Source organism: Harpegnathos saltator, unplaced genomic scaffold (genome assembly GCF_003227715.2).
Source record: "Harpegnathos saltator strain DR-91 unplaced genomic scaffold, Hsal_v8.6 scaffold175, whole genome shotgun sequence".
In the NCBI taxonomy this organism is placed as follows: domain Eukaryota; kingdom Metazoa; phylum Arthropoda; class Insecta; order Hymenoptera; family Formicidae; genus Harpegnathos; species Harpegnathos saltator.
The window spans coordinates 506,580-532,502 of NW_020229956.1; the positions used below are offsets into that span (position 1 = coordinate 506,580).

Consider the following 25,923-nt stretch of genomic DNA (forward strand, 5'->3'; position numbering starts at 1 on the left):
CGCGCTCAGGCGAGAATTCGACATCTCGAATTCGCGTGGTATACTCGGCGTATGTTTTGTGTTTCTTTTTCCCTCTTTTCACATTCCGCCCTCCGCCCTCGATATCGACGCGCGCGGGCGCGAGCGCGCGGCGCGTAAACATGTCGAGGCGGCGGGATTTCCCGTAAAAATCCCGACCGAACGACGCGACGGTCTGCTGTTTCGCCCGGGGAAACCGCTCGCTCGCTCCGTTCTCGATCGCGGACGAACTCCGGCCCGGCAATCCGGAGAGGCGAAGGCTCCTCCTCGTGAAAGTCGAGACTGATATACAACGGAGGGCATTCTCGATCGGCCGTCCACTCCCGGGCGTTTCGGTAAACGTCGCGGGGATATTATCTTTCGTTTGCACGAACACAGGCGAACGTTTGCTCTTTCGATTAAGAGGGAACCGCTGCCCACGTGGCAGCGTGTTTTCTTTGACTTGGGCTTGAACACGGCTTGAGCGGGCAGGGCCGTACTTGATGAGAGTGAGCCGTGAGATCGTTTGAACTAGAAGTCGATCAAATGTCGATCGATCGAACGACATTATTCGCGATGGGGGTGGTTCCCTCGCAGTCGAGCGCGTGGGTATGCTTCGGTTGATTTCTACGCCTGTCTACGTCGCGGACACCTGAAGTCGATCTCGAGAGAGTCTTGGAATCCGACTTTCTCTTGAAATCCGCGCTCGCGAGAGGACTGAACTTTTCTCGAGCCGTTCTTTCCTCCGGCGAGCTGCGCCAAAGACGGAATCGATGATCATCGATGTGCTGCCGACCTTATCGTTGGCTGCGATACGATATTGCGACCGCGGGTGATATCTCTCGCGATACGCGAAACGTACTTTGAAAACTCCGCGGCCGTCGACGATTGCGCGGGAACGTTGGCGTTTTTATAAGTCGGGCGGATCTTAAAGTCGCGTTGTTACGACGTTGTTTTCACGTCGCGTTACACGCGAATGACACGATAAAGTTGCAGCGATTATAATTACGCGCGAGCGCGAGCGATCGCGAAGTGTTACGTGGCGACTGGTAATTTACGACTCAATAATGGCCGGGGCTCGATTGACTCGAGGAAAAACAGAAATCACGACCGGCTTATCGTCAGCGTGTTAATTAGTCCATCCACCGTGACGTTTAACGCGCGACGCCACGACGCCAGGGGTTTTCGAACCCGAAACGCACGACTCGACTCGATTCGGTAGAAGGAGCCTGTTGACCGGCGTGGGCGGCCGCTTTTTAGGTCAAGCTTGAGGAAGAGTGTGAGAAGCGTCGCTGCTCTCTTGTGATGGTTGCGCGTGTTTCGTGTCCGAGAACGACGCGTGAAAATCCCGTAGGAGAGATTCGTAGAATATACGCGTGTCCATACCCATGTACGTATGTATTGGTGTATGTTTATACGGAGTATCCGGGATTTTTTGGAAACGAAAAATTGCGAAGATTAAGGGGACTGGAGGGGTCAGGGATCGCTGAAAAATCGTGCTTGTTTTTGACAATATTTTGCGATGAACTGAAATAAATGTGCAAGAAGGAAAATTTTAGGTATATTTGTATATACAACATGTGAAGAGTAGAAAAATTTTGTTTATTAAGAAATACTCATATAAATATACGATATATATAGCTCATATAAATATACTCTCCTTTTTTCTTCAAATTGTCATTTTTGCAGTAATATCTCGGCTCTCGGTGGTCCGATCAGAGCGAATTTTAGCTGGAAATCTTAAGGAGGGTTATCATTATCCTAGCGCTATAAAAAAAGCACTATATAAAACGAATCGAACAAAATTAACAAAATGGCAGCTATTATTAGGAAACAATTCAAATTTTTCAGTTCTTTTACAATAAAAAAATTAATATCTCGAAATGAAATATTTTGACGGAGTTGTCCATGGTTCACCTGAGAGCCAGATGAACAGATATTATTGCTTTAAAATTTCAAATCGATACAAAGCTCAGTTTCGGAGAAATCGCTATAAAAAGTTGAACAATAAAATTTCGAGAGAAACGCGTTTAAAATTTAAGTGGATGTATGTTTATATGAATATTTGTTAATAAACATGATTAAATATTTGTTAATAAAATTTTTCTACTCTTCGTATGTTATATAAATATATTAAAAATTTTCATTCTTGCACATTTATTCAGTTCGTCACAAAATATTATCGAAGAACAAGCACGATTATTCAGTAATCTGGTACCCTCCATCAGTCCCCTTAATCAGATGAAACTGAGAAGAAGAGTCAAGTAGTCATTTTGAAAAAATCGCAATAATCATTAAGTTATTAATAATTGAAAATAATCTGCCGCATCCAGAGGCTCTTTTAATCGATAACTTGAAAATTTATGTGCAAACTTATTCGCAAAGTAAAAAGGTAAAGGACTTTTTTCTTCAGAATGAATCTAATGATAGATACGAGTACATTGAGCTTTGAATCCTGAATCTTGAATCTGTCGCTAGGCATAACAGCCGATCGTTTAATTGCAGATTAGATCTGAACGAAAAGGTCCTTTATCATTTTCCAATAAATTTTTTCAAGTTATCGATTAAAAGATCTTCCTCTGGATGCGCTCGTCTTCAATCATTAATAACTTGATAATGATGATTGCGATCTTTGGTACTTGACTTTTCTTCTCAGTTCGATCTAAGACACTAATCTTTACAATTTCTCGTTTCCAAAAGCACCCTGTATATATGCACATGTAAGAATGTGCATGTAAAGACATGTATATATGTATGTAAGGACACATGTATGTAACGTATAGGTGCGCTGGGGCTCCTCTCCGAAGTCGCTGGGGCAAGTCTCTCCGGCCGATCGGCCGGGACGGTTATCAACCTTTGAAAGAGCGAGAAGCGTGGGTAGTAGAACGCTGCGTGCGCGCGATTACTCCAGCTCGCGCTCGCTCGTTTACGAAGAACGGCATGCATGATTGAACGCATCGAGACGCGATCTCTCGCAGGATGTGCGGGATGCAGGCGCAAGAGCGCGCGCGTACATTGTACGCAGGTATATACGGGCGCGCAATAATTTCCGCTGTCGTTGCTCACGTGGTGAGTGCTGCAGAAGATACAGCGGGTGTTTGCGGGCATTGGCGTAAAACTGGTGCGCTTCTTCGGCGGCGACGGCGGCGGCGGCGGCCCAGTGCGACTTGCCGCGGCTTTGATTTACGAGCGGCGCGGATTAAACGCGAGATCCGCGAGATCCTTTCGACACCGCGCGCGCCGTCTTACCTATTGCCGCTTTACATAATTCCGACATGCGCTATATTACGCTCGGAGGAAGGGAGACATGCATTGGCGCTACCGCCGCGATCTTACTTAGCGCGAGTAACGATGTTGTAAGCGCATCTCCGGTATTACGTACAATAACCGGTAAGGCGATTGGAGCAAATTACGGTTTATGTTATTCCCCTAACTATACGGCTCGGTCGTGTATATATACACACATACATATATGCATTGCGCAATTTCGCGCCGGCCGGCGCGCACGTGAGCGCGCGCGCGCTCTTAGTTTGTCCTCACGTGAGAAAATCGATCGGGATCGCACAACGCGCGCGCGCGCGGGGCTGTGCGAGGCACGTAAGCCCACGACGAGCACACACGCCCACCGTGCGGTGTAACTTGACAATTAGAACGCTCAATGCTACCGTCGGGCCGACGGGTCCAGGTGGACAATGGCCGTCTCGAATCGTGAGTAACGTAGCGTGACGTAAGAATACGACACGTACAAATTCGCCGATTCAAGGCAGCCCGGAGCGACGTCGGCGTATCGGCATGGATTTTCGAACCGACGGTTCCTCGTCCCGCGCTCTTCTTGTCCCCCTCTTCCCTCTCACTCACTCTCTCTCTCTCTCTCTCGCTCTCGCTCTCGCTCTCGCTCTCGACGGATTGCGCGTCTCGCGGTATCGCCCGCGGCACCCTGTGATTTTCTCCAATGCACCGGATTGAGCAGATCGCGGAGCTCCGGCTAGGAACTACGGCCGTAGTGCTCGAGAGGAGAGAGATTGAGTTACCAAGATAATCGGATGCACGCCCATCCGCGCGACCACGCATCTCGATATCTTTTAGGCGCAGTTCACAACGGGAGAGAGAGAGAGAGAGAGAGAGGGGAGCTGAGAGAGAGAGGCAGCAGAGGAGGGAGAGAGTTGAATTCTTCCTGCGGAGAGAGATACCCTTCGTCGATGACCCCGGCATCGATACCGGGCGTCGCTGGAGAAGTTTCAAGAAGATCGGCCGCGCGCTGCTTTGTTTACATCGCGCATCGGTGGTCGATCGCCCATGCATCAGCGTGAAATATGCTCCACGGGCGCTGATGAGATGATCGTTAACGATAATCGACGCCGCTACCGCGCGAGCGATTGATTTCAATTTACGAGAAAGGGAAGGTACGAGCGCTGGTATTAATTTCAAGTTCAACGCCGCGGAGGTTATTAAAACACAACAAAGAGGAGCGAAGAGCCCGCCACGATGAATCCGCCGCGCGTACGCGGCGAGCAAGCTCGCGACGCGTCAAGCCGGAGGAGACGCGGAAAAGTGGGAATTAAGGCGCGTTTTTCTCCGAGCCAGCCGAATCTTCATTGGGCCTCGAACTTCCATCCGCGGGCGACGTCGGTGAATTTCACGATCTAAATGACTGCTTTGATCGCGCGCGTGTCTCCCGAATACGTTTCGTGCATTCCACGGATTTGAAGACGAGATGAAGAGATGACAAGAATCGGGGATCAATCCAGGTCGAGAGTAACCGAGTTCGACGCGTTGAACTGGTGGAAGGAGACATAAGACTGAAGCGTGTCTTCTAAACGAGCTAGGACTTCGACTCTTGAACCTTGATCTACGGCCGTCATCGATGAATTTGATTATGAAAACGAACTCCCGCGGCTTTGAAATTGTCGATCGCGTGGGTGCCTGTCGAATATATTGTGCCGCACATAGCTCCGTGAATTTGGGAAAATAATTTTAACCTACACCGGAGGAGGATATTAAAACAAGAAAGAAAACGAGTCCAATAGCTAGTCCGACGCGTCGAGAGTAATTGAGTCCGACGCGATAAAGTAGAGGGAGACGTGGAAAGAAATGAAAGCGTGTCCTCTCCGGACGTTTTCTGTAATCTCGCCGGGCTTACCACTTCTCGATCCGCGCTCGGCGCATCGGAATGAATGAATCTGATTATCGGAAAGGTCTCCCGGAGCTCTGAGATCTCGATCGGCCCTCGCCCGAACAGATTTCGAACTCCATGAATTCGAAGATCTACGGTAGATCGTCGCGGCCGGGAGGCAGAGCGCGGCGGTGCTTATGGGACGCGACGAGGCCGGGATGGGCACGGCGGTACAAAAGCGATAAATCAACGTAATAAGTCGGAGACCGGGGAGAAACACCGAGTCCATAAAGATGTTGGTTTAGGACGCGCATTTCTAAATGTCCCCCCACCGGCGTCGCTATGCCGGGGCTCCGCTTAGAAAATCGTGAATCGCCTCGATCTCGATCGGAGAATCGTGGCGCACAAGCGTGTCCAGGCGTGTCGTGGGTCTCAATAAAGAAGAAGACATAGCCGGTATTCGTATTTTCTCTGTATATACAAAAATGTTTTGCTTGCGAGTCCTCTCTCTCCCTCTCGTCCACGACGGCCGGTCAAAGCGGGAAGATAATAAACACCGATCCACGAGATGTCAGTTGAAGTATGTGCGAACTCGAGCGCGATCCGTATTACGGAAAATAAATATCGAGGAATTCCCACCGCGCAAGGCCGCGCGCCGATGTTTTAGAAACGTAACGATCAATCATCGAGATGATATGCAAATATGAAATGGAGATATCGCGACGAACAACGAAGAAAAACGGGGAAAAAGAAAAGGGAACGGAGAAACAAGAAAAACACTTCAGCGCTAAATTATTGGTTCGGTTGTACGTCGATAAAGCAACGTCGAGTATTCCGCTCTCTCCCCTCCCTCTCTCTCTCTCTCTCTCTCTCTCTCTCTCTCTCTCTCGTCGAGCCGGCCGACATAAAGATTCGATTTGGATCTTACGAAGCTTCCTCCTGCCGTTCCGAGAACGGAGGAAGTCGAATGTAGGGGGAAGAACTGAAAGATTAAAGGGCGGAGTTAATGGCTCAATTAGCACGGTGGCAGGCAGCAAAACACGGAATGGAAGCCGCGCGAACGGAAAAACTCGCGCGGCTGAGAATTCTCGAACGTGACGCGAAGGAAAACCGGATTGGCTTTTCTGAAACGTCGAGTCTCTCATTGACGGAAAAACGTACGGTCACTTTGCTCGTCCGTTATTTTCGTTTCTCTTCTTGCGTGCGACGGACTATTTCCAAGCTGAGAACGTTTCGAAATTTTGTCATCTCCCGCGTCTATTTTCAAAGTTCATTCCAAAGAAATTTCACTCCAAAGGTAGAATCACCAACGGCAGTCGCTCGAATTCGAACGATTTCCCGGAGCATTTCGGAGCGCAGCAGTTTAATATGTGAGACAACATAATTTTTGGGAATTTCCCGGAAACAAATCCTCTCATTCGAGCGTTCAAATTGTCTTGAGACTTTGTGTATCCTACCGTCGCAGGGGCATATTCGCTCATATAAAATAAAGGACTCATTTCAAGCTTGAATGAGACACTCACTCTTCGAGTGACAAGTTTTTCATTACCGCTTCGAGAGAAAATACTGTGTGTGTTGCTTACCACAAAATCTTGAGTGATATTCCACTCCAAGAAGCTCAGAGAATACACACGTATTATCCTTGCTTTCTGCATTGCGACAAATCTTTCCGATCGCAACGACGAGTGAAAGAGGGACAGGAAGAGAAAGAAAGAGGACGCTTATATATTCGTTGCATTAATAATACCGTCGTTATTATCGTTATTACCGTCCGCGACATTAAGAGCGCGAGCTGCTCCGGTGGAAAAGCGAATCGCCGATAGAAGGCGAGAGGTAAAAGAGGGAGAGAGAGAGAGAGAGAGAGAGAGAGAGAGAGAGAGAGAGAGAGACAGAGAGAGAGAGAGAGAGAGACATTCGCTGGCGCGTATTTTTCCGTCCGGCGCGAATAAGCGCGCCCGACAGCCGGACGATAACTCGAGACTTTATCGTCCGAGGATATCGCCCGTTGCCGGGAGACACCGATTTTCGCGACGAAATTGCCCGGCTACTCGACTTTAGCCGGCTTTATGGTTTCGACGTAGGCGCGCGAAAGGAAAAGAAAAGACCGCAGAAAAAAGGGACATACACACCGGCGTCATTGCGATAGCGCGCGCATCCTCTCGCGATTCCACTTACGGGAAGCCGATCTTAACGATTCCGACGCGGCGAATCGATGATAAAATCGAACGAACGACCTTCCCGCGCCCGTCGGCGGTCGGCATTAAAGTCCACCGAGGGGGGGGGGGGAGGCGGAGGCCGCGGGAGCCGGCGGGACGGCCGGAGGGTTGACTTTATGGTTTCCGCGGTGCGAATTCCGGGGCCCGAGCGGCGAGGCAGCGAAAAGAATCCAACTGGAAAACCGTGTCCGCCGCCGCCGCCGTCGCCTCTGTCAGCTGTCATTACGCGTCGTTAACTTGACAGTGGACAGGAGTCAACGGCGTCCGGGCCTATACCGAGGGCGACCGGGATTACGAGTCGGTCGGTCGGTGCGGCTCGCGCGGATAGAGTGGTTATCTTTATGCCGTTTCTAAGAAGATTCTCTCGCCTCTCTCTCTCTCTCTCTCTCTCTCTCTCCCTTGGCCGTCTCGCCGCGTTTCTCTCCGCGACTCTCGCTTTACGCTTCGACGAGCGCTCCTGCGCGCGCGTGCGCGCGCGCGCGTTCGCTCGCTCACTCACATGTCGTTCATCTCCTCGCGCGAGTCAATCGGGCCATTGGGTCCTTCCCCCCTCCCCCCGGGCCTGAGTTATCAGCCCCTTCGGGGATGAAGATCGCGGCTCACGAGCGCGGCGAACACGCGAGGCTCCGCGGGTCGGAGCGCGTCCGAGGGGATGAGAGCGTCTCTCCTTTGTGCTCGTCCTCGTAATTTATCGCGGAACACGTGCGTCGAGAAATCAGCGGACGCCGGATCCCCGTGTGAACCTCCTCTTCCTCTACCCCCTCCCCCACCCCGCACCCTTCTCCACCTCCCGCTGCTCCTGCGCCGAACCGGCGGGTGGTGGTGCCGCGCTCGAGTTCGGATAATCCCGGACAAGGTGTTCCACGAAGCGGCGAGCATCCCCGTTAATCCGCCGGCCGGGGCGTTAATAATTCCGCGTTCTCTCCCGACCGCGGGCTGATGGCGGCGGGGGCTCGGGGGAGGAAGCGAAACCGCGCGACCGCGGCAAATCGGATTAAGCTCTCGCGCGTGCGTGAGGAAGAGAGAGAGAGAGAGAGAGAGAGAAAGAGAGCGAGAGAGAGAGAGAGCGAGAGAGAAAGAGAGAGAGAGAGAGAGAGAGAGAAAGTGAGGGGGAGGAGCGGGAGAGCCCGCGGAGAGAAGCGATATCGGAGGGAGCGCTTTACCTCGCGGTTGCACTTAAACGGCCGGATATTCGAGAGGCCGCGCTCCTACGCGCAATCCGGAGGAGAGTACCCTCCCGCCGGGCCACTCTCGGGCGACTCTCTCTCTCTCTCTGTCTCTCTCTGTTTCTCGCCCTCTGCCTGTTTCCCTTCGGCTCGATGGAGATCCCGGAGTGGTAAATTCTCCAACGCCATAACACCGCCACCGTGCGTTTGTTTGGACAAGGGCATTATGAGATTTTATGCGAGCCACGCGTGCTTCGTCGACTTACAACGTTGTTTATGCATCCACCAGCGGCGCACCTCGCGCCTCCCGTCTCCTCAACCTCCTATCCTCCTGCTTCGCCTCCTCTTCTGCCGCGATCCGGAGGGAGCAGCCGACCGAACGACGGCGCGCAACGCGCCGCGAGGACTCTCCCTTTCGGGAGAGCCACCCTCTTTCGCTCCCACCTCCCCCGCCATCCCGATAAGCGTTACATTTTTCCTCGTCGCCACCTTGCCTCGAGAGGGACCCGACGACTTCGGTGCACAAGGTGCAGAGGGGGAAAGGAGGCCGTTGTTGTTATTATCTCGGCGAGCGCGAATCATTGTTTTCTTAACACTCCGCCAAGGGCCCTATTCTGGACGCACGGAGCGGCCATCGAGAGCACGCCTTTAATTTCGAGTTCGCTCTCTCTCTCTCTCTCTCTCTCTCGGCCAGCATCACGAGCGTCACGTTGTTTCAGCTTGGGAGAATCGGAGAGGCATATTTATTGTTCGATACGCGGCCGGAACGCAGCGCCAAGCACACCGTGAGACCGACGCGAGAGAGCGTCTGTGCGCGCTCCGAAAACAACCCCTCGCGGCGCGTCGCGTCGCGAGCGGAAGCACTCGAACGGCGATGTAGGATTAGATCAATATTCACCAACGTGCGCTGGCTTTCGTTCTCTCGGGCTCGGTTCTCTCTGCTTCCTCGGAACCGCGGCTCGGAACGAAGCAGATTCGCCCCTAGAAAATTGCCAGAGGTCGAATTGAGCCTCCTGGGCCCCTCTTCCGCGGAACTCTCGATTTGTGACGCCGCGAGCGAGGAAGTATATTTCGAGGAAGTTCCTGCAAATTATATCCCGAAACGAGCAACGGAGCTTACGACCGATCGAGTTTGCGAAAGAACTCGCACACGCTTTTCTATTGTTCTGACAACAACTAAAATGTAAAATGTTCTCCTATCGCGTGAATTTTACGGTAATTTATCCATTGGCTCTCGTTAGAGCCGAAGAGAAGTGTTTGGACTATTTCACAGAACCACTCGGTCGATTGCAGACTTTATCTTGCGTCACGCATCGCTTCATCTCAACGTATATTTCACAGGAATTTCCGGAATGTGTCTTTCCACTTCCGGCGTCGGAAATCAAGATGGCGGCAACTTGGAAACGCCCAGACCGTTTCGAAAGCCAATTTACCGTTGGCATCGCCGTACGGTTGTCGCTCGAAACAAATGTGAACAACTCCTCGACCTCTCCCCGTCGCACTTTTTATTCCTCGCGCTCGCTCGGCCGTAGCGATATCGCGCGCGCGCGCGCGCGCTACGAAATAAACCTGATGCTGATAGCGCGGCTGCCGATTATCTCGTCGCGCGTTCCGCGAACCTTCTTCCGTCTCATCGATACGCGCTTCGCGGCAGGCCGGGCTTAGCGAATGAAAACGCATCGGCGATAATGAATATTTATTTGAGCCATGCGAGAACCTTTCGCGGTGCGCCGCGCCGCGCCGCGCCGCAATCTCGACGCGAGGAGACCGCCGTCTCGCCGAGGCAGACAAAACAAACTCGTCTTATCAGCGAGTATCATCGTCTAATTGTCTCATCAAGGCAATTAGCCGCCGAGGGAAGCGTCGCGCTGCCTGCGATCTGCTTTCTCACGGGTGGCGAGAAATGTCATTACTCGTCGTCGGATCTCTCAAAGCCCCACCGACGTCGTGATTATTCGTCGGAGTTACGTTCGGATAGTCTCACAATGACTCTAATGAAAACGATATTTATTCTCAGAGCCGCGAATAAAAGCTCAGTTTTCAATTGTCTGCGTGTGTTACACGACTTAGTCACGCAGGGTACTGAAAATACAATACAAATAAATTGCCCTCAATTCAATAATCGCGTTTGTGGGACGAATGCGTTCCAGTTCGACTAATTGATTTCGACAAGTTCAGTTAAAGATTGTTTCAACGATCAAACGATCTTGGAATCATAAAATTGCTCGTCAAGTAACGCGATAATTGAAGAAAAAAATAATTAATTACTCGCATCCTCCGGCTACACGTAAGTCACATCCAAGCGATGGGTGAGTTTTGGTCGGATGGGCGGGTGACAATTGCACTTGCCTGATTAGCATTAATAAATTATTATTAATATTATTAATAAATTATTAATCAATTATTAATAAATTATTTTATTAAATATGTGGAAAAATATTTGAGATAAAAGAAGCAAAGCACATCAGTGGTCACATCGATTACTTACTCGTACTTTCGTCAAACTTACATCAATTCTTTGCTTATTTATTTCATCCTATGGAGGGGGCCTCCAACCCCCTCTATTCACCATTTGATCTAATTTCCGGCCTGTTTCATTGTGATTATTTTTTATTACATCATAGGCGCCGATACGCTCTTTCCCCGTTAATGAAGACTAGCATTATCATTGTTATCAAACAATGGCCCGGGCCCCGCGCGGGCAGTTCACGCGTGAATTCCGCGACCGCGAGGTCTCGCGTTTACCGCCTTCGCGCGTGCTTTTGCGAAACGAAGCCCGAAGGGGTGTGAGCGCACGCGAGCGTTATCATGCCGTTATCGTGCCCGGGTATCGTGTGTCTGTCTCTTCCACCCACCCCCTCCCCACCTAGGGCCCGAGGGGCCCGTTGCGTGGAGCCTTGAGGCCCTCTGGCGCGCAGCGACGCGGACGCGGATCGCGGCGTTATGAATGCATGGAATTTATCAATGGACGGCGCGCGAATGATAAATCGCGCGTGCGCTGCGTATCGCGACGGCGCGCCGCGCTCGCGCGCGAAGCAGGACGACGAGGGGGTACGTTGAGGGGTCAGCCGGGAGGGAGGAGGGGCAGTGCAGCCGGGCCGGGCGAAGCCTGGCGAGGAGAATGTCTTCCTTCGACGGGCTCCTACCGCGTCCGCATCGTGATGCCGCTCGCTGACAAATCGGGCCCCGTTTTTGCGCGCATCTGTGCGCGCTGCGCTGCGCTGCGCTGCGCAGCCGGCGGCCGTAACTGCGTGCGTGCGCGGACACCGAGCAGCGAATATAATCCCAATCGGCGAGGGGCGCGACGATGTGTCGCTGATACTTCCGCGGGACGCGGCGTTTTTTCACGGATACGCGCTGTTCTTCGCAACCGATCGCCGAAGATTACTCGCTGTAATTTAGTGTCTGTTGTTATCTGTCTGTAATTTATCATCGCGCACGGAGGCACCAAAGACAGTTTGAATTGATGCGGCGATGAATGGACCGAACGCGCCTTTCGGTGGAGGGAAACTTCTTGCTCGACGGAAACTTGTTAAGCGGTGAAGTTCGAGAAAGATGATTAGTCGAACACGGAAAGTGCAGTGTCTCTAATTTTCTCATGGAAAGATACTTTTCTTTTTTCCTTTTGCAGATAAGGAACGACCCAATTGGTAACCTCATCGCGTGAAAATAAGCTAATAAATTAATAACATAAATTGGCAAGCTTGAAGAGAATTGGGGTTTTTAATTGTATTATATCTCTTCTAATTTATGAGAAACTTTCCATCTACGTGTGATACTTTTCCAGAAAGGGCCGAAGAAGTTAAGAAATGAGTATACGGGTCTAACGAACAGACGTCCGATATTTACTTCCGATCATATCCACGAATTGTTCGAACAATCGCTGTGTCAGCAGCACGTTCGTAATTATGATGTCTCAGCGCTCGCCGTGGTCTTTAATTTTCTTCAGAAAATTTGTTGCGACAGTATATACAATTTAACACATAAAATAATACAAGATGATGCATAAAACTCGGAGGAAAAGCACACGTTTGAGACAAGCATGGACCCTGACGTATCGAGGGAAGCGTGTGCGATCGTCGCAAGTTCGCACACTGCCACTGATTGGGACATTCACCTTACCGACTCCTTTGTGGGCAGCACAGTGTAGCACGCTTTATCTGGAATCTTCTTCGCTTTCAGATCGTCGACGGCGTGGACGTTCCCAGCGGTCACCCCATTCGACCGTGTCCAACGGCATTTGCCTCGAATGATCCATCGGACAAGCATCGTGCCAACCCTGGACAAGGCCGTTGACGATGTTTCCCAGATGAGCGAAGAAAAATCCCTGCGCTTCGCGACACGGCCGCGAATTGCCGTGCGTGTGTCTCTCTCTCTCGCTCGCTCGCTCGCTCCCTGCCCTCCCTCCTCCCTCCCTCCCTCCCTCCTGTCGCGGATGAAATCCGAACGGGCGGGTATGCAAAAGTAACGTCGCGCGACAAGCGGAACGAGAGGTGTCGCGAGAGAGACACGTCCGCCGCTTCTCTCGCCGAGCGTATTCCGATAAGCCGAAAGCGCGCTCGCGGATCGGCCGCGCCTTATAAGCGCGCGCGAAACGGCCCCGGTCCGGATCCGCTCGCGGCCGCGCCGAGCTCTCGCACCGACAACGGCGCGAATTAAAGAGCGCCCGCGAGAGCGAGAGCGAGAGCGAGAGCGAGAGAGAGAGAGAGAGAGGCCGAGAGAAAATGCATTGGTGTGCTCCACGGGCGCGAACGGGCGCGTCTCGATAAAACGAAGTTCAAGGATTCGCGAGCGCGCTCTCACGTCGCATCTTCTCGGAGCAAATTAAAGGGCGCGCCGCGTCGCGGAGAATTCGCGCCGATAAAGTGCCAGTAAAAGCATTCGCGGCGTTTTACGCGCGCGCGCGCGCGCGCGCGCGAGCGCGTCTCGAGATTCGAGATCTGGATGGTCGTCGTGGACGCTTCGATGCGAGAGACAGGGAGAGAGAGAGAGAGAGAGAGGGGAGGGGGGGAGATGCTCGCACGAAGAACGAATACCCACCAGCATGTCTGGTAGCCCGTGCATCTCGTTTGTTTCCTACGAGGCGAGACGACAGCCCGCATCCTCGCTCGGCGCGCCGTCTCTCTTCCGTTCCCAACCCTCCGCTCGCGCTCGCACGCGCGCGCGCGCGACAACCCACGCAATGAAGAGATTCATAAACGGGACAGCGAGAGGCGATCCTGTCGCATTGTTTGTGTCCCGTTTCTCAGCGGGACCGGGAGATTTCCCTCCCACGATATCGGCGCGTGGGGCCGGCGCGACGCGCCGCGGCTGTTTCGGTTGCGATATAAAAATCGTCCCTCCTCGGCCGCTTCGCCTCCCTCCTCTTTGGGACTTTGGACGCTCGAATTCGGCACGATTGCGTTCGCTCTCCGATCGGTCCAATTTTGGGACCGTCGTCGTCGAACGGAACCGGCTCTCGGGGATGGACGCGCGTTCTTCCGAGGGGAAGCACATCAAGGTCTGAAAAGCGGTGCAGTCTTCTGAAAAATCGTTAACCGGGATCTGAATACTGAGAAATAGTCTCTCGAATTTGGACGGGGTCCGTCTTGTACGGTGCATTAGTATCTGTGCTCGTTCGAATACAACGAATGTATTTTCAAACGGATATGCATTAATGCACTTGTGGGCACCATTTTTTATTAATAGTTCTCCCCCCCTCCCGTTCCCCCGCGACAATCGTACGCTTCAGGGAAATTGCACTTCGGGATGTCGTGTTCCGGTATTAATTAAAACGTCTATTGACACATCTGACCTTACACGTACTTTCCATTTCATTTTATCTATTTTTATATTTATTTTGTTCTCGCTTTTCACCTGCTACTCGTTTCGATCGAATTTCATTCGCGATCAGTTTTATTATGTCACGTATACCGAAAGGAGTGCTTTGCAGAATTTACGCAAGTTATTATCGTTCTGATTTCGGCGTTATATGGGCTTTGTGGGAAATTGGGTCTCATTGTCAGTTACCATATTTCGAGATCTTGATCTCTCGGGACAATGCATGTCCACCGAATCAGGATCCACGTCATTCTGCGGCGATAACGGGCACCCTCCCTCTGCGCCGTTCATTTCGCGAACGTGCACTTAAGCCGGGCGGAACTGGTATTTATCGTGTCGGAACGTCGGACGCGGCTCGTCAGCGGGGAAAACGCCGCGGAACCGGCGATATCGCTCGCCGTGATGGGGGCGAGAAACGCCGAAGGCAAAAATACACGGCGTGTCTCGCGTCCTCGTAAAGAGACGAAAATATCTGTTCAAGACCGCGAGAGGGGAAGCCAGGGACGGGATATGGCGCCCGGCGCGTACCATGAATTTTACACCCGCCATCGTTCCTCTATTCCGTCTTGCCCCAACAGGCTACACGGAAATTTTCATCGACCATATCGCGCGTGCTTACGCATTAAACCTTTTCGATCCCGTTCGGGTTACGCATGTACCGCGATTCAGAAATTCATTTTGCACGTCGGCGTCGTTTAATTCACCTTCCTAAATCCAACGATATTCCACATAAAAAATTGTTGATTCAACTAGGTTTCAAGTTGCCCGAAATCTGAGTAGATTCCAGGGAGAATATAATATTTCGGTACACGATTCTAAGTTGGAAATTCAAAGTTTTCCCAATATTTCTTCGACTTTTCATTCCACCTCTTTCCTTATTTTTATTTCTTTACGACTTTATTTTTTTCTAGGATTTTATTTTTATTTAGGATTTTATTCTCTCTATAATTTCCATAAATTTGGATTTCGATCCGAGTATATCCTAATTCGCGATACAGACCGCTGTATTATTTAATAAAAATATCCTCCACTCAAGTACGTGTCATTTTTACACACGCAAGCGTGTAATCTGATGGGAGCTCTGTTTCTCGTGATTCGTGAGCTAACACGATTTTAAACGCAAAACGAGAAATGTGTAAGAAGAGCTTCAGCCAAAATAGCGCATTTGGGTCCGAATCGCGACGACGGACTTGCTAGAATTTCGCGGCAGGTCACGCGGTTATTTATCGGTACAGTTATGCGACGTCGGCCGAATGCCGTTAAAATTATTTGATTGGAAACACCATCGGCTAGAGACAAGTGCGTGTGGCGAAGACACTCGCGAAAGCTCCGTGCCATCCGCATCACGCGGGGAGAGTGAGCGATACGCGCGTGATATTTCTGTAAATCCCCCGTCGTCCATTCTCCGCGGCCGCTCGTATTCACAAATCGCGGCACGACGAGTCGGACGGACGTCTTCCGGGTCAATGGCATTATTACCGGGGCCGCCGAGAGCTTATGGACTCCGCCGCGAAGTAAAACAATCCGCTGATCGCGCGCGCGCGCGCGCGCGCGCGAGGATCCCCCTCGCTGCGCCGAAATATTCATCTCGCCACTTTACGAGAGCCGTTTTATGCGCCGCGCAACGAGGCAAGTGACGGCCGTAGTGGTGCTTTACTATATATCGTCCTGTGAGTGGGATTCCTCGCCGCGGCCGAGTCGAAGTCTCGATTCCACGCTAACCCCCGGCGACTTGAAAGTGCTCCGTTGAACTTGAGAGATCGCGACGGGGAGAATCTCCAGATACGACTCTGTGCGGATTATTTTCCCGCTCTGACGCTGCGAGTGTTCGCGTCGATGGTTGTTTTCGTTACATCGGGCCTTTCAGAAGGCCCCAACTCCTAGGTTGGAATTATCTGTTTATACCTCGGTATCTTTCTTTACGTTTATTCTTCGTGTCAATAAGATTTAGTGTGAGAAAGTCAGCGCCACGGACCAAGATGGTGGACGAATAAAGCTGCGCATTGACAGGCATTTTCATTCGCATTCGCCGACGATAAGCAGGCCGAACGCGAGCGAGAAAAGAGCGTTGGTAGATCCGCGACGAAATCATTACTTTTTGTTGTGATAAAAATCAACGCTATCGTATCATCACTCATTGCCTCCGTGTGTTACATTGTATTACCTCGTGCCGGCGAGTGACGCACATGCCGCGAAGCACGCGTGCTGTTTGTTATTCCCGCCGGACGTGCGATCGAAATGTTTCGTCGGCTTCCCGACGATTTTCGCGGCAATTGCCTGATCGCACGCCAGCGCCATGACAGTGTCAGTGTCACGACGGAGCCAACCGTCGGATTGGGGGGGGGGGGGAAGCGGGTTGGAGGGAATATGAATCGCCAAGACGGACATCGTACACGCACACGTTTCCGAATGCCAGAAATTATTTATCGTACGGACCGATGACAGATCTGACGTCATTAATTTCTTCCATTCCTCGCGAGACTTTAAGGCTTGGATTCAGCGCAGCCCTGTTTTGAGAATAATTCTACGCTGTCTCCCGTTCTTATTCTTCCAAAAAAGGGAAGACCTTCTTCCCAGTGCGATAATTGATATCTAGCGGGAGGATGCAATCGCTCGACACTCAGGACGTTTTTCCATAAATTACCGATACTCCGCGGGAGCACCTACGCGGCCGCGCGACGTCTTCCTGGTGTGTCGGTATCCTCTTAATTCCGCGTGATTACACGCGGGCAGATTCAGCCGAGCGTCGCTGGGCCGCGCGTAATGTAGTCGCCGTAATTATACGCAGATCGATATTCTACGCGCGAGCGCGCAATTTCGCGTCCCCCGATAAAATTGTCGGCCGACGAGGATTTATTGGCCGGCCGAGCCCGCGCCCCTCCCCTCCCCCCGCCCCCTGCCCCCTCACCCCTTCTCCGTCGCGATGCGATATTGCGGATGATCGAGAGGGTGGCAACTGTTGCAATTAAATGCTTAATTGGACCGACATAGCGGAGCTCCGGTGAGATTGCTCGTCCCGGAACACCTGCTACGTTTTGCCGGCTGATTTAGTGCCCCGTTGGAATCAGCGCCGAGTTTTACAACGCTCTTTAATGCGCCCCGTTCTTTCCCCCGGCCGCGCTCCAAGTATTCATGTCGTCCGACAGGCGCGACTGCGTCGCGCGGGCCGACCTTTTGCACGACAGCCACTTCTGAATCGCGCACTATTAATTAGCCGCCGCTGAGGCGGCGGCTTCTCCGCGCGAATTACCGGTTACGCGCATTTGCCCTGCGCAGCCGATGCTGAGCGCGACTCGATCTCGCAGCGGGGAAATCGGTGAGCGAGATGGAGGACGGATTTCGGCCGATGCTTTCCATCGGGTATGATCGCGCAAGAAATCAGCGGGATACATTTGATTCGTAGATCTTCGCGCTTGTGTACTGAAAGAAAGAAGCGGTCGATCTCGCTGGAAGCTGCAGACATTTTCGCGGTTATACAGGGTGTCCGGGATCTTTTGGGAACGAAAAATTGTGAAGATTGATCAGATCAAAGGTTGAGAGGAAAAATCATGTAGGATTTTGCAAAAATCGCGATAGTTATTAGATTGTTAATGATTGAAAATGACCACATTTGGGGGCTCTTTTGATTGATAACTTGAAAATTAATTATTCATAAATCATTAATAAAATCAATCTTTAATAACTTAATAACCATTGCGATTTCTGCAAAATGACTTTTCTTCTCAGTTTGATCCGATTAATCTTCGCAATTTTTCGTTTCCAAAAGATCCTGGACAGCTTGTATTTGTTGTCGTTTATAATTCTCTGTAGTAGCACTCGTTGTAACAATGGGTTTCCCGGCTGTATTTCATCATGCGATTGTCTTCACAAACACTCATCTTTCTGTGTAGGATTTCGCACGCATGATATCTCTTGCATCCTTCTTAAAGACTGCTTCTAAATTTTTCGTTTCAAACTTCTGATGTGTTTAAACTTGCTTCCATACTTTCGATCTAATGATCCCGCTAATGTGCACAAATATTTTGGTACGCAATTTTCACGATTTTCTACGTTGAAAATTCACAAATATCGAACGGAATTATTTATCCATCGGTGACCGCCCGATTGTTTGAAAAAGCGCACTAATGTCGCGTGGCAGAAATATACGCTACTATTGCGTCATCGCAGGCGGAATTCGCAATTGCCGGCTTTGCTCACGATCGCCGCTTTTGCAATCGGCGCGAGCGCTAATTTTCCAAATCTCTCACACGCGACATGGCTGTATCATTTCGTTCGAAATCGCCGCTAAATCGGACATTCCAGTCTTGACAGCCAGAATTCCCGCGAAACGAGTATCTCGACTTTCGCCGAGATTTTTCCACGTGGACGAAACTCCGTATCTCCGTTCCTTCCGTCGAATTTGCCAAAAGCGCCGCGCGGCTTCGCTCGTTTTCTCGTCGAGACGCTAAACTTTGTCTTGGGTATTTCTCCCTAAAGCGTCCAGCGACGTTGAAACGATCGCGACGTCGCGAGTGCGGCGCAACGAGGTAAAGCGAAGCGAAGCGATGTGAAGTGAAGTGAAGTGCCATCGACATGTGGGACGCCGAGCGAGCGCTACGACGACGGATGCCGTCGAGGACGTGGAGCTGAACATCGCGTCGCGGGACATCAACGCGCATTGGTGAGCAATACACAATCAGAACCGCTTACAAAGCGTCGCATTACGCAGTGCATACAATGTATAGACGCAAATCGCATCGGCTGCCCAGGAGAAAAGTCGCCGCTCGACGGGTGTGACAGTGCAAACTCGTCGAAAGAGAAAAAACTGAATGACACAAGAAAAAGAACACGTCCCGGGGATTGGATGGCGAGCGGTAGCGCGCTCTTGTAGTGTCTGAAAGTCACGAACCTGCGATACATGGTATACCCAGAGCGAGAGAGCGAGAGAGAGAGAGGCTTCTCACAGGGAATAATGGAGAGTACAGGCTTTCTCCTCTTTCTCTCTCCCTTTCTTCCTTTTTCTCTCGCTTTTTGTTATCCTCCGGACGCGCGATCAGCAAGATGGTGAAAATGAAGCGCTGAAGGGAAGAAAAGCGCGACTTTGTTCGGGCAGCGTCGAAGCGTCTAATTATCGCATCGGCCGTTTCCACACGGCCGGCGGGATCGCGGAGAGATCACGTAGAGCAGCGGAGCCGGCGTGTCGAGGTAATCTCGTTGCGTGCGATCGCGTGTCGTGTTCGCGGAATGCGCAAACGTGCGAAGGGACCTTAATTAACTCGATTAAGACGTTAAGCGTCCGTCCTGTTGTAACGCGATTCTCCGCCGCGCCTCGCGCGCTTCTTCCGCGGCCGTTCGATACGCGGCGGCGCGGCGATTTGGCGCGCGACTCCGAACAAAAGAGGAACAAGAAGGAAAAGAAAAAGAAGAAGAAGAAGAAGAAGACGAAGTTCTCTCGATGTAGTTTGTTTGTACCTGTTCTCGTACCGCCTGCCGTTCCGTATCCGACGGATAGATCGCCGAATGTGTGCAGTCGGCTGAACCCGGCGGAAAATATTCTGCGATTCCTTCAGCGACGTTTTTTAGCCGCCCGCAACTTTTGATTCCTCCGAGGACCGTTTGTGCTCCGGAGAAGCTGGCGGCTCTTCCAAAGCTCCGCCAAAGGAGCGACTGTCCTTTTCGGGGACATCCGAAAACGGTCAACCGTGTTCGAAAGAGGAATTACAAACTTGTAAAAACGACTCTATCGTTTTCTCTTCGGAATACTGTTGATCGATTGAAGACACTGCAAAAAGAATCGGAAGGTCTTTCGCTTTTGTGAATTTCGAGATGTCGTAATTTTTTAAAACCCGTAGGGATGCTGGTGCAGAAAAGGAAAGAAAGGCAAGAAATATCGCCTCGAATTCCAGCAGTCGTTTGTTCGAAAATGTCTTAACGGATGCCTTTTGCAAGTCTCTTTTCAGAAGAAGCTCGTTTCTTCGCGCATCGAGACGTTGAGAACCGGACAATTGGTCCGTTATTCCGAGACTCCTAAATTTTTATCCTGCCTTCGATTTCTCGGTATTGCATTCAACACTCACTTCATACTCTGAACATTATGCGTATCATCCTGTTTTGATTCCTAACCTAGAGACTTTAGCCGAGAGGATCCTTCCGGAGAATTTATAAATAGCAAATTGTGTTGCGTTTTCTGCGTTTCAGAGATACCGAGTACGAGGCTTCAGTTTCTTTTCTATGTACTCAAGAAGATCCTTTGATCCTGCCGAATCCCTACAGATATTGGACAGTTCGGATCAAAAATATGGCCAAGTTTACGATATGGAATTTTGCACGGTGTTATTTTGCAGATAAACGAGGATATTACGACGTGTCGTAAGTCGAGGATATTCGCGCGCCGACGCTCGGCTTTCTTTCCGAGCTCACATCGGCATCCGATCTTCGAAGCGTTTTCACGCCCTTTTCCCAATCTCGCTCGCTTATCCTGCCTGCCTGCCGTCTTCTCGAGGCTCCTCGTTAGCGCCCGCCGCGGTGCGATTATCGCTAATCGCACCGTTCATGCAAACACAGATGAAATGACGGCTCGTTATTGTGGCAATTTTTATCAGCCGCTATCGCGTGGTTACGCAAATCGCGACTGAGCCGCTGTACTTTATATTCCAGTACGTGCGAATTATAGGTGAGGGCGCGCGCGCGCATAAATTAATGTCTTTCCGCTTGCGTGGAGTCGCCGCGCCGGCCGAGACACGTCGCGCCGGCGGGATGATGAGCTAATTATTAACAAAGTTGATCGAAATTCCGCCAGTCGATATTACGACCTGACATTCGCGGAAAAGTAATGTCTAATCGCACGCGGAGTTCTGCCGTCACTTAATCTCGTCCGCGATCGATCTGCGCATCGAGACTCTCTTTCTCTCTTTTTCTCGAACAAACAAGAAATTACGATAATTATACGGACAAAAGTCGGCTCGTTACCTGGTCGGATTTTCCGCGTTACCTGGTCGGATCAGATGAAAAATCGGCCGTAAGGACAAGGATCAGCCTCGCTGTAGCAGCTTTCATTCAGTCAATTGTTCTCAGTCGCCTCGAGCGAGTCTCTCTCGAGTTTCAAAGCAGCCGAATGTACAGAAGAATGTTTTCGGTGGCAGTGACAAAGCTATCTTTCCTCGTCAACGAGATTCCAACGGATGCCATTCGCCCGCGCGAAACTGAGATTTCTCGCTCGCGCACGACCGTACAAAGGACGATTCCCCGACGGCGATCGCGAGCGCCCGCGGACTTTTCCCGAGAGTGCCTTCGGGGAGATATGGACGAAAACTCGACGACTGAAGAAGAATTTGTCCGAACGAGCGTCCAGCTATCGTGAAACTCGGCTGGACCGAGTGAAAGTAATCGACTGATTAGATTCCTCGCCGCGGAGGAATTTCTCTGATCCTCCAAAGTGACTTCTTCGTTGGAAAATTCAGTCGCACTAACGAAGCTATTTTTCGCGCGCGCGCGCGCGCGCGTACCTCAGCTCGTCGCGTAGCTGCGTCGTGACGAGAAACGATTCCCGTGTTATCGTAATCGGGAAGATTTGTCGGAACATTCGGCTGTTTCGGAGCTCGCCCGAGATAACTGAGAGAGCAGCAGAGACTGAACGCGGAGAGAAAGACCTCACTTGGCGAGGAGCTCCGAGGCGAGAAACGATGTTCCAGTTACAGCGATCGAGGGCGTTCGAGCGAGTAAAAACTTCTCGCGCCAATCATCAGCCCGGGTTCTCGCCTGGTCCCCGGAGAGTCCAGTTACATCAGCGGAGCTGCGCAAAACCGCGAAACCCCAGCGACTACCCCGAGTAGTTTCTCCTCGCCACGTGCAATCGCCACGAGTATCGTTCTCTTCCGCCGTGGCGAGCGAAGGGCAGCTCTCTCTCTCTCTCTCTCTCTCTCTCTCTCTCTCAGCTACCCCGGGCCGTTTTCGCGTCGGGTCGGGGAAATTCCGTCGGGGCGTGAAATGAATGAGAAATGACAGATAGACTCACGGGTGATGTGGCGGTGCGTGGAAGGCCGCGGCTGTGATGTGGTGCTCCCAGCCGGTCACCGAGTGCGTCGGATGCGGCGGCGGCGGCGGCGGCGGGCCGTGATGCGGGTGGAAGGTCGGCGGCGGTGGTGCATGGGGGTGCGGATGGAAGGCCGCGTAGAAGGCCGTGTGCGGGTGATGCGGCGGTGGCGGTGGCGGCAGCAAGGAGAAAGCCTCCTGATGATAAGCGACCTCCTTCTCCGGCATCTTGCCGGCGGCCGCCGACGCTGCGGCTGCTGCTGCTGCTGCTGTCGCTGCTGCGGTCGCTGCTGCTAAGGCCAGGTGCTGCGCCAGGTAGCTGCCGCTGCCTTGCTGCTCCAGGATCAAGGCAGACAGATGATCGCTCTGGCAGCGTGCTCGACGACTACTCGAGAGCGACGATGAGACCGGCGGCCGGTGATAACCGCAGACATAGTCCGTGCTCGGAGAAGCGGTCCACTTGTGCCCGCGAGACGACGGCGGCGGCGGCTCGGCGTATGAGACGTGCTGCTGCTCGTGGCTGCTGCTGCTGCTGGTGCCGCTCGCTCGCGCCTGCCGAGCGAGATGCTCCGCCTGGTAGACGGATGTTGGCTCGTAGGGCGCACCCTCCAAGCCCTCCACGTCTACATCCTCGTTGTCGGAACTCGAGTGCGAGCGGAGGCGAAGGTGGCTGCCGTCGGCGGCGGCGGGCCCGTCGGCGCCCCCGCGAGAAGCAATTCTGTTGGTTCCTGGACGTTAGCTCGTTAGCTCACGACGATCGTCCGTCGGCCCGTCGGTGCTCGTCGATGTGGTGACGGTGTGTTGGCGCTTCTTCGCCGGCCGTGTCTTTATCGTCCCCGGGAATCCCCGCCGTGTATACCACTTCCGCCACGAGCGCGTACGCGCGCGCGCGCCAGCGCGCCAGCGCGCTCCGGCTCGAGCCGACGGATCCGAGCTGATCCGCGACAATCCCACGAGAGAGCCCGGCTTTGACACCCGCAGCTCCTTTCACTGACCGCCGAATACGGTGACTCACTGTTAATCCACGCGGGCCAAGCTCGATTGGTCACTGATAGCCCCGGCGGCAAGTCGCGCGCCGCGCAGCCACGACACGTATTATCGCCGCGCGAACGACCCCGTCGTCGTCGCCGTCGCGGTACCCTCGCCCCGTCAGATCTACCGGATAAGGCCGCGCAGCCGGGCGATCACCATCCTCGCGATTAATTCGCCACGACGGCCACCATCCGCGCGAGCCGAGACCGCGTCGTGCCTCGTCGGCGAGCGAATCGGACTGCTTCTGACGGCGCGTCCAATGTCCCCGCGATCGCATTCCTGACCGCCGTCCTGCGCGCGAACGGATGCGTCCCGGGGGCACCGAGTGTTGTTGAGAGCGGCCGAGCGACGCTGATCACTAGCCGCCGTTCGGCGGGCCGACACGCTCGCGGCGACACTTGTTCCTGTCCCCGGGGACTTCGGAACGATCCGGCATCAGGTTGCACTGTCCAGGTGGCTTGCCTGGCTGTATTTTAGAACGTAGATCCCAATTCTCTCCTCTCGCGGCGCGCGCCGAGTCTCTCTCTCTTTCTCTCGCTCTCTATCTGTCTCCGTCCCCGTGCGAGCACGAGGGTTGCCGAGTGAGGGAGAAGTGGCAGACAGAAAATAAGGGAGGAAGAGAGAGAGAGAGAGAGTGAGAGAGATAGTGAGAGAGAGAGAGAGAGAGCGAGAGAGAGCGAGAGTGAGAGCGAGAGAGAGCGAGAGTGAGAGAGAGAGCGAGAGTGAGAGAAAGGTAGCGAAAGAGAAAAAGGGGAGAGAGAGAGAGAGAGAGAGAGAAAGAGAGAGAGAGAAAGAGAGAGGAAAGAAAGGTTGTCTGCTCCGGAAAGGCACGGGACTCCGAACGTGCGTCGTATCCGGACCCTGTCACGGTGCTTGTGCTTTGGCGGGTATGGCGGTACTGACTCCTCCACCACCACCATCACCATCGCCACTACCACCACCACCATCACGACCACCACCACCACCACCACCACCGCCAGCAACAGCAGCAACAGCAGCGGCGGCGGCAGCGGCGGCGGCGGCGGCGGCGGCGGCGGCTTCGGCGGCGGCGGCGACGACGGCAGCAGCACCACCACCTCCGTTGGTAGAACCATCAGGAGAGAGAGCATGGTCGAGGAGGAGAGAGGTCGGGCGTACGGCGGTGGCTGCTGCGGTTGTGTGTTGTCGGGTGGGCGTGCGACAGAGAGGCCGAGGACGCCGAAGTAGACGCGAGGAGGAAAATTCGACGTGGGACCGAGGAAGACGGCGCGAACGCCTCTCCGATGTGGATCAAGGAGAGAGAAGGGGGGAGAGGGAGAGAGAGCGAGAGCGAGAGAGAGCGAGAGAGAGAGAGAGAGAGAGAGAGAGAGAGAGAGAGAAGACTCCACGGAGAAGAGGTAGTAGTAGACGTCGAGGAACGATGCGGGAGAGAAAGAGAGGCGGTTCGATCGGACATGGTGGGAAGGTTCGCAAGAAGAGAGGGAACATGCGGCTGTGGCGAAGGACGAAGAGAGACCTGATCGTTGGACCGACGGCTGAACGAGGAGAGAGAACGCGTGTCAGCTCGACAACTCAACTAGCACCAGCCGTCCCTGACTCCCACCCTCGGCCCTTTCGGATCTCTCGTCTCGTTCCCGCGACTACGTAGGGAAGCGCGTGGGTGCATCGGGGAGAGACGAGTCCCTCTCCTTCTTCCTCTCCGCTTCGCCTTCTCCCTGTTCCTCCCCCGAGCACGCTTCACGAGATGAACTTGGAAGACGCGGCCGAAGACCGTCGCGCGCGAGGTTGATGATAGTTGACGAGGTCGCGTTTGATTTCGAGGGAGCAGCCTGTGTGATTCACCGCGCCGCTACAGTTTGTCCAGGAGGTTGCGGTCGAAGCTGAGGACCGATTTCTATGTTCATTCTTACAGATTAAAAGTTACGACCGAGGTCCTTTTTCTCCCCGTCGGCAGTCCTGATCCAAAGGTATTGGACGGAAAAGCGCTGTAGGGACCGGCCGGCCCGCGAACGGCAACCACGTGTGTCCTTTCCGCAGTCGCAGCTTCCGGTGGACTCTACCGTGAATTTTCGCCATGTGTCTCCTCGGTGTTTCTCTCTCTCTCTCTCTCTGCTTCTTCGGCTCGCTTGAAAAGAGCCGCCGATTTCTCCAAGTCGCACAAGGGACAAGCTTGGAAAAATCTGGTCACCCGACGGCGGCGAGCGAAGACACGTCTCGTTCGCCCACTGTCAGTACGTCGTGCCTTTCCTCGTGTTTTCGCTTGACCTCCTCTCCCCGGCTGCTCCGGTTTCGTGTTGCCGGGCAGCACGTGTGAGACAAGCGGCGGCGAGGGTGCGACTTGCGTTTCGTCGGCGTCTCTCGTGGCGATCTATTTCTTCGGCGCGATTAACGAGCGTCCATTTCGGGAAGCCGTTCACCGCGTCTCGCTGTCCCAAGCGCCTTTATTGGGACTTCGGAGTCGCTTGCGTGCGCTCATAAACAGCGACGCGAACACTTTTACAGACGGGGTGCATCTGCTTCTTCTTCTTCTTCTTCTTCTTCGTCGTCGTCGTCGTCGTCGTCGTCGCCGTCGTTGTCGTCATCGTCTCCT

General features: G+C 52.9%; 1 protein-coding gene across 1 annotated transcript in view; it reads right to left on the reverse strand.

The window, feature by feature from the left end:
• ci (transcriptional activator cubitus interruptus) overlaps nt 1-24,008 on the reverse strand; it is a 105,105-nt gene extending 81,097 nt beyond the window's left edge. The window contains exon 1 of the mRNA XM_025297387.1: nt 22,306-24,008. Within this exon, the coding sequence (XP_025153172.1) occupies nt 22,306-22,550 (245 nt within the window). The 5' untranslated portion in view covers nt 22,551-24,008. The remainder of the gene's footprint in view (nt 1-22,305) is intronic.
• Between the last annotated feature and the right edge of the window lie 1,915 nt (nt 24,009-25,923).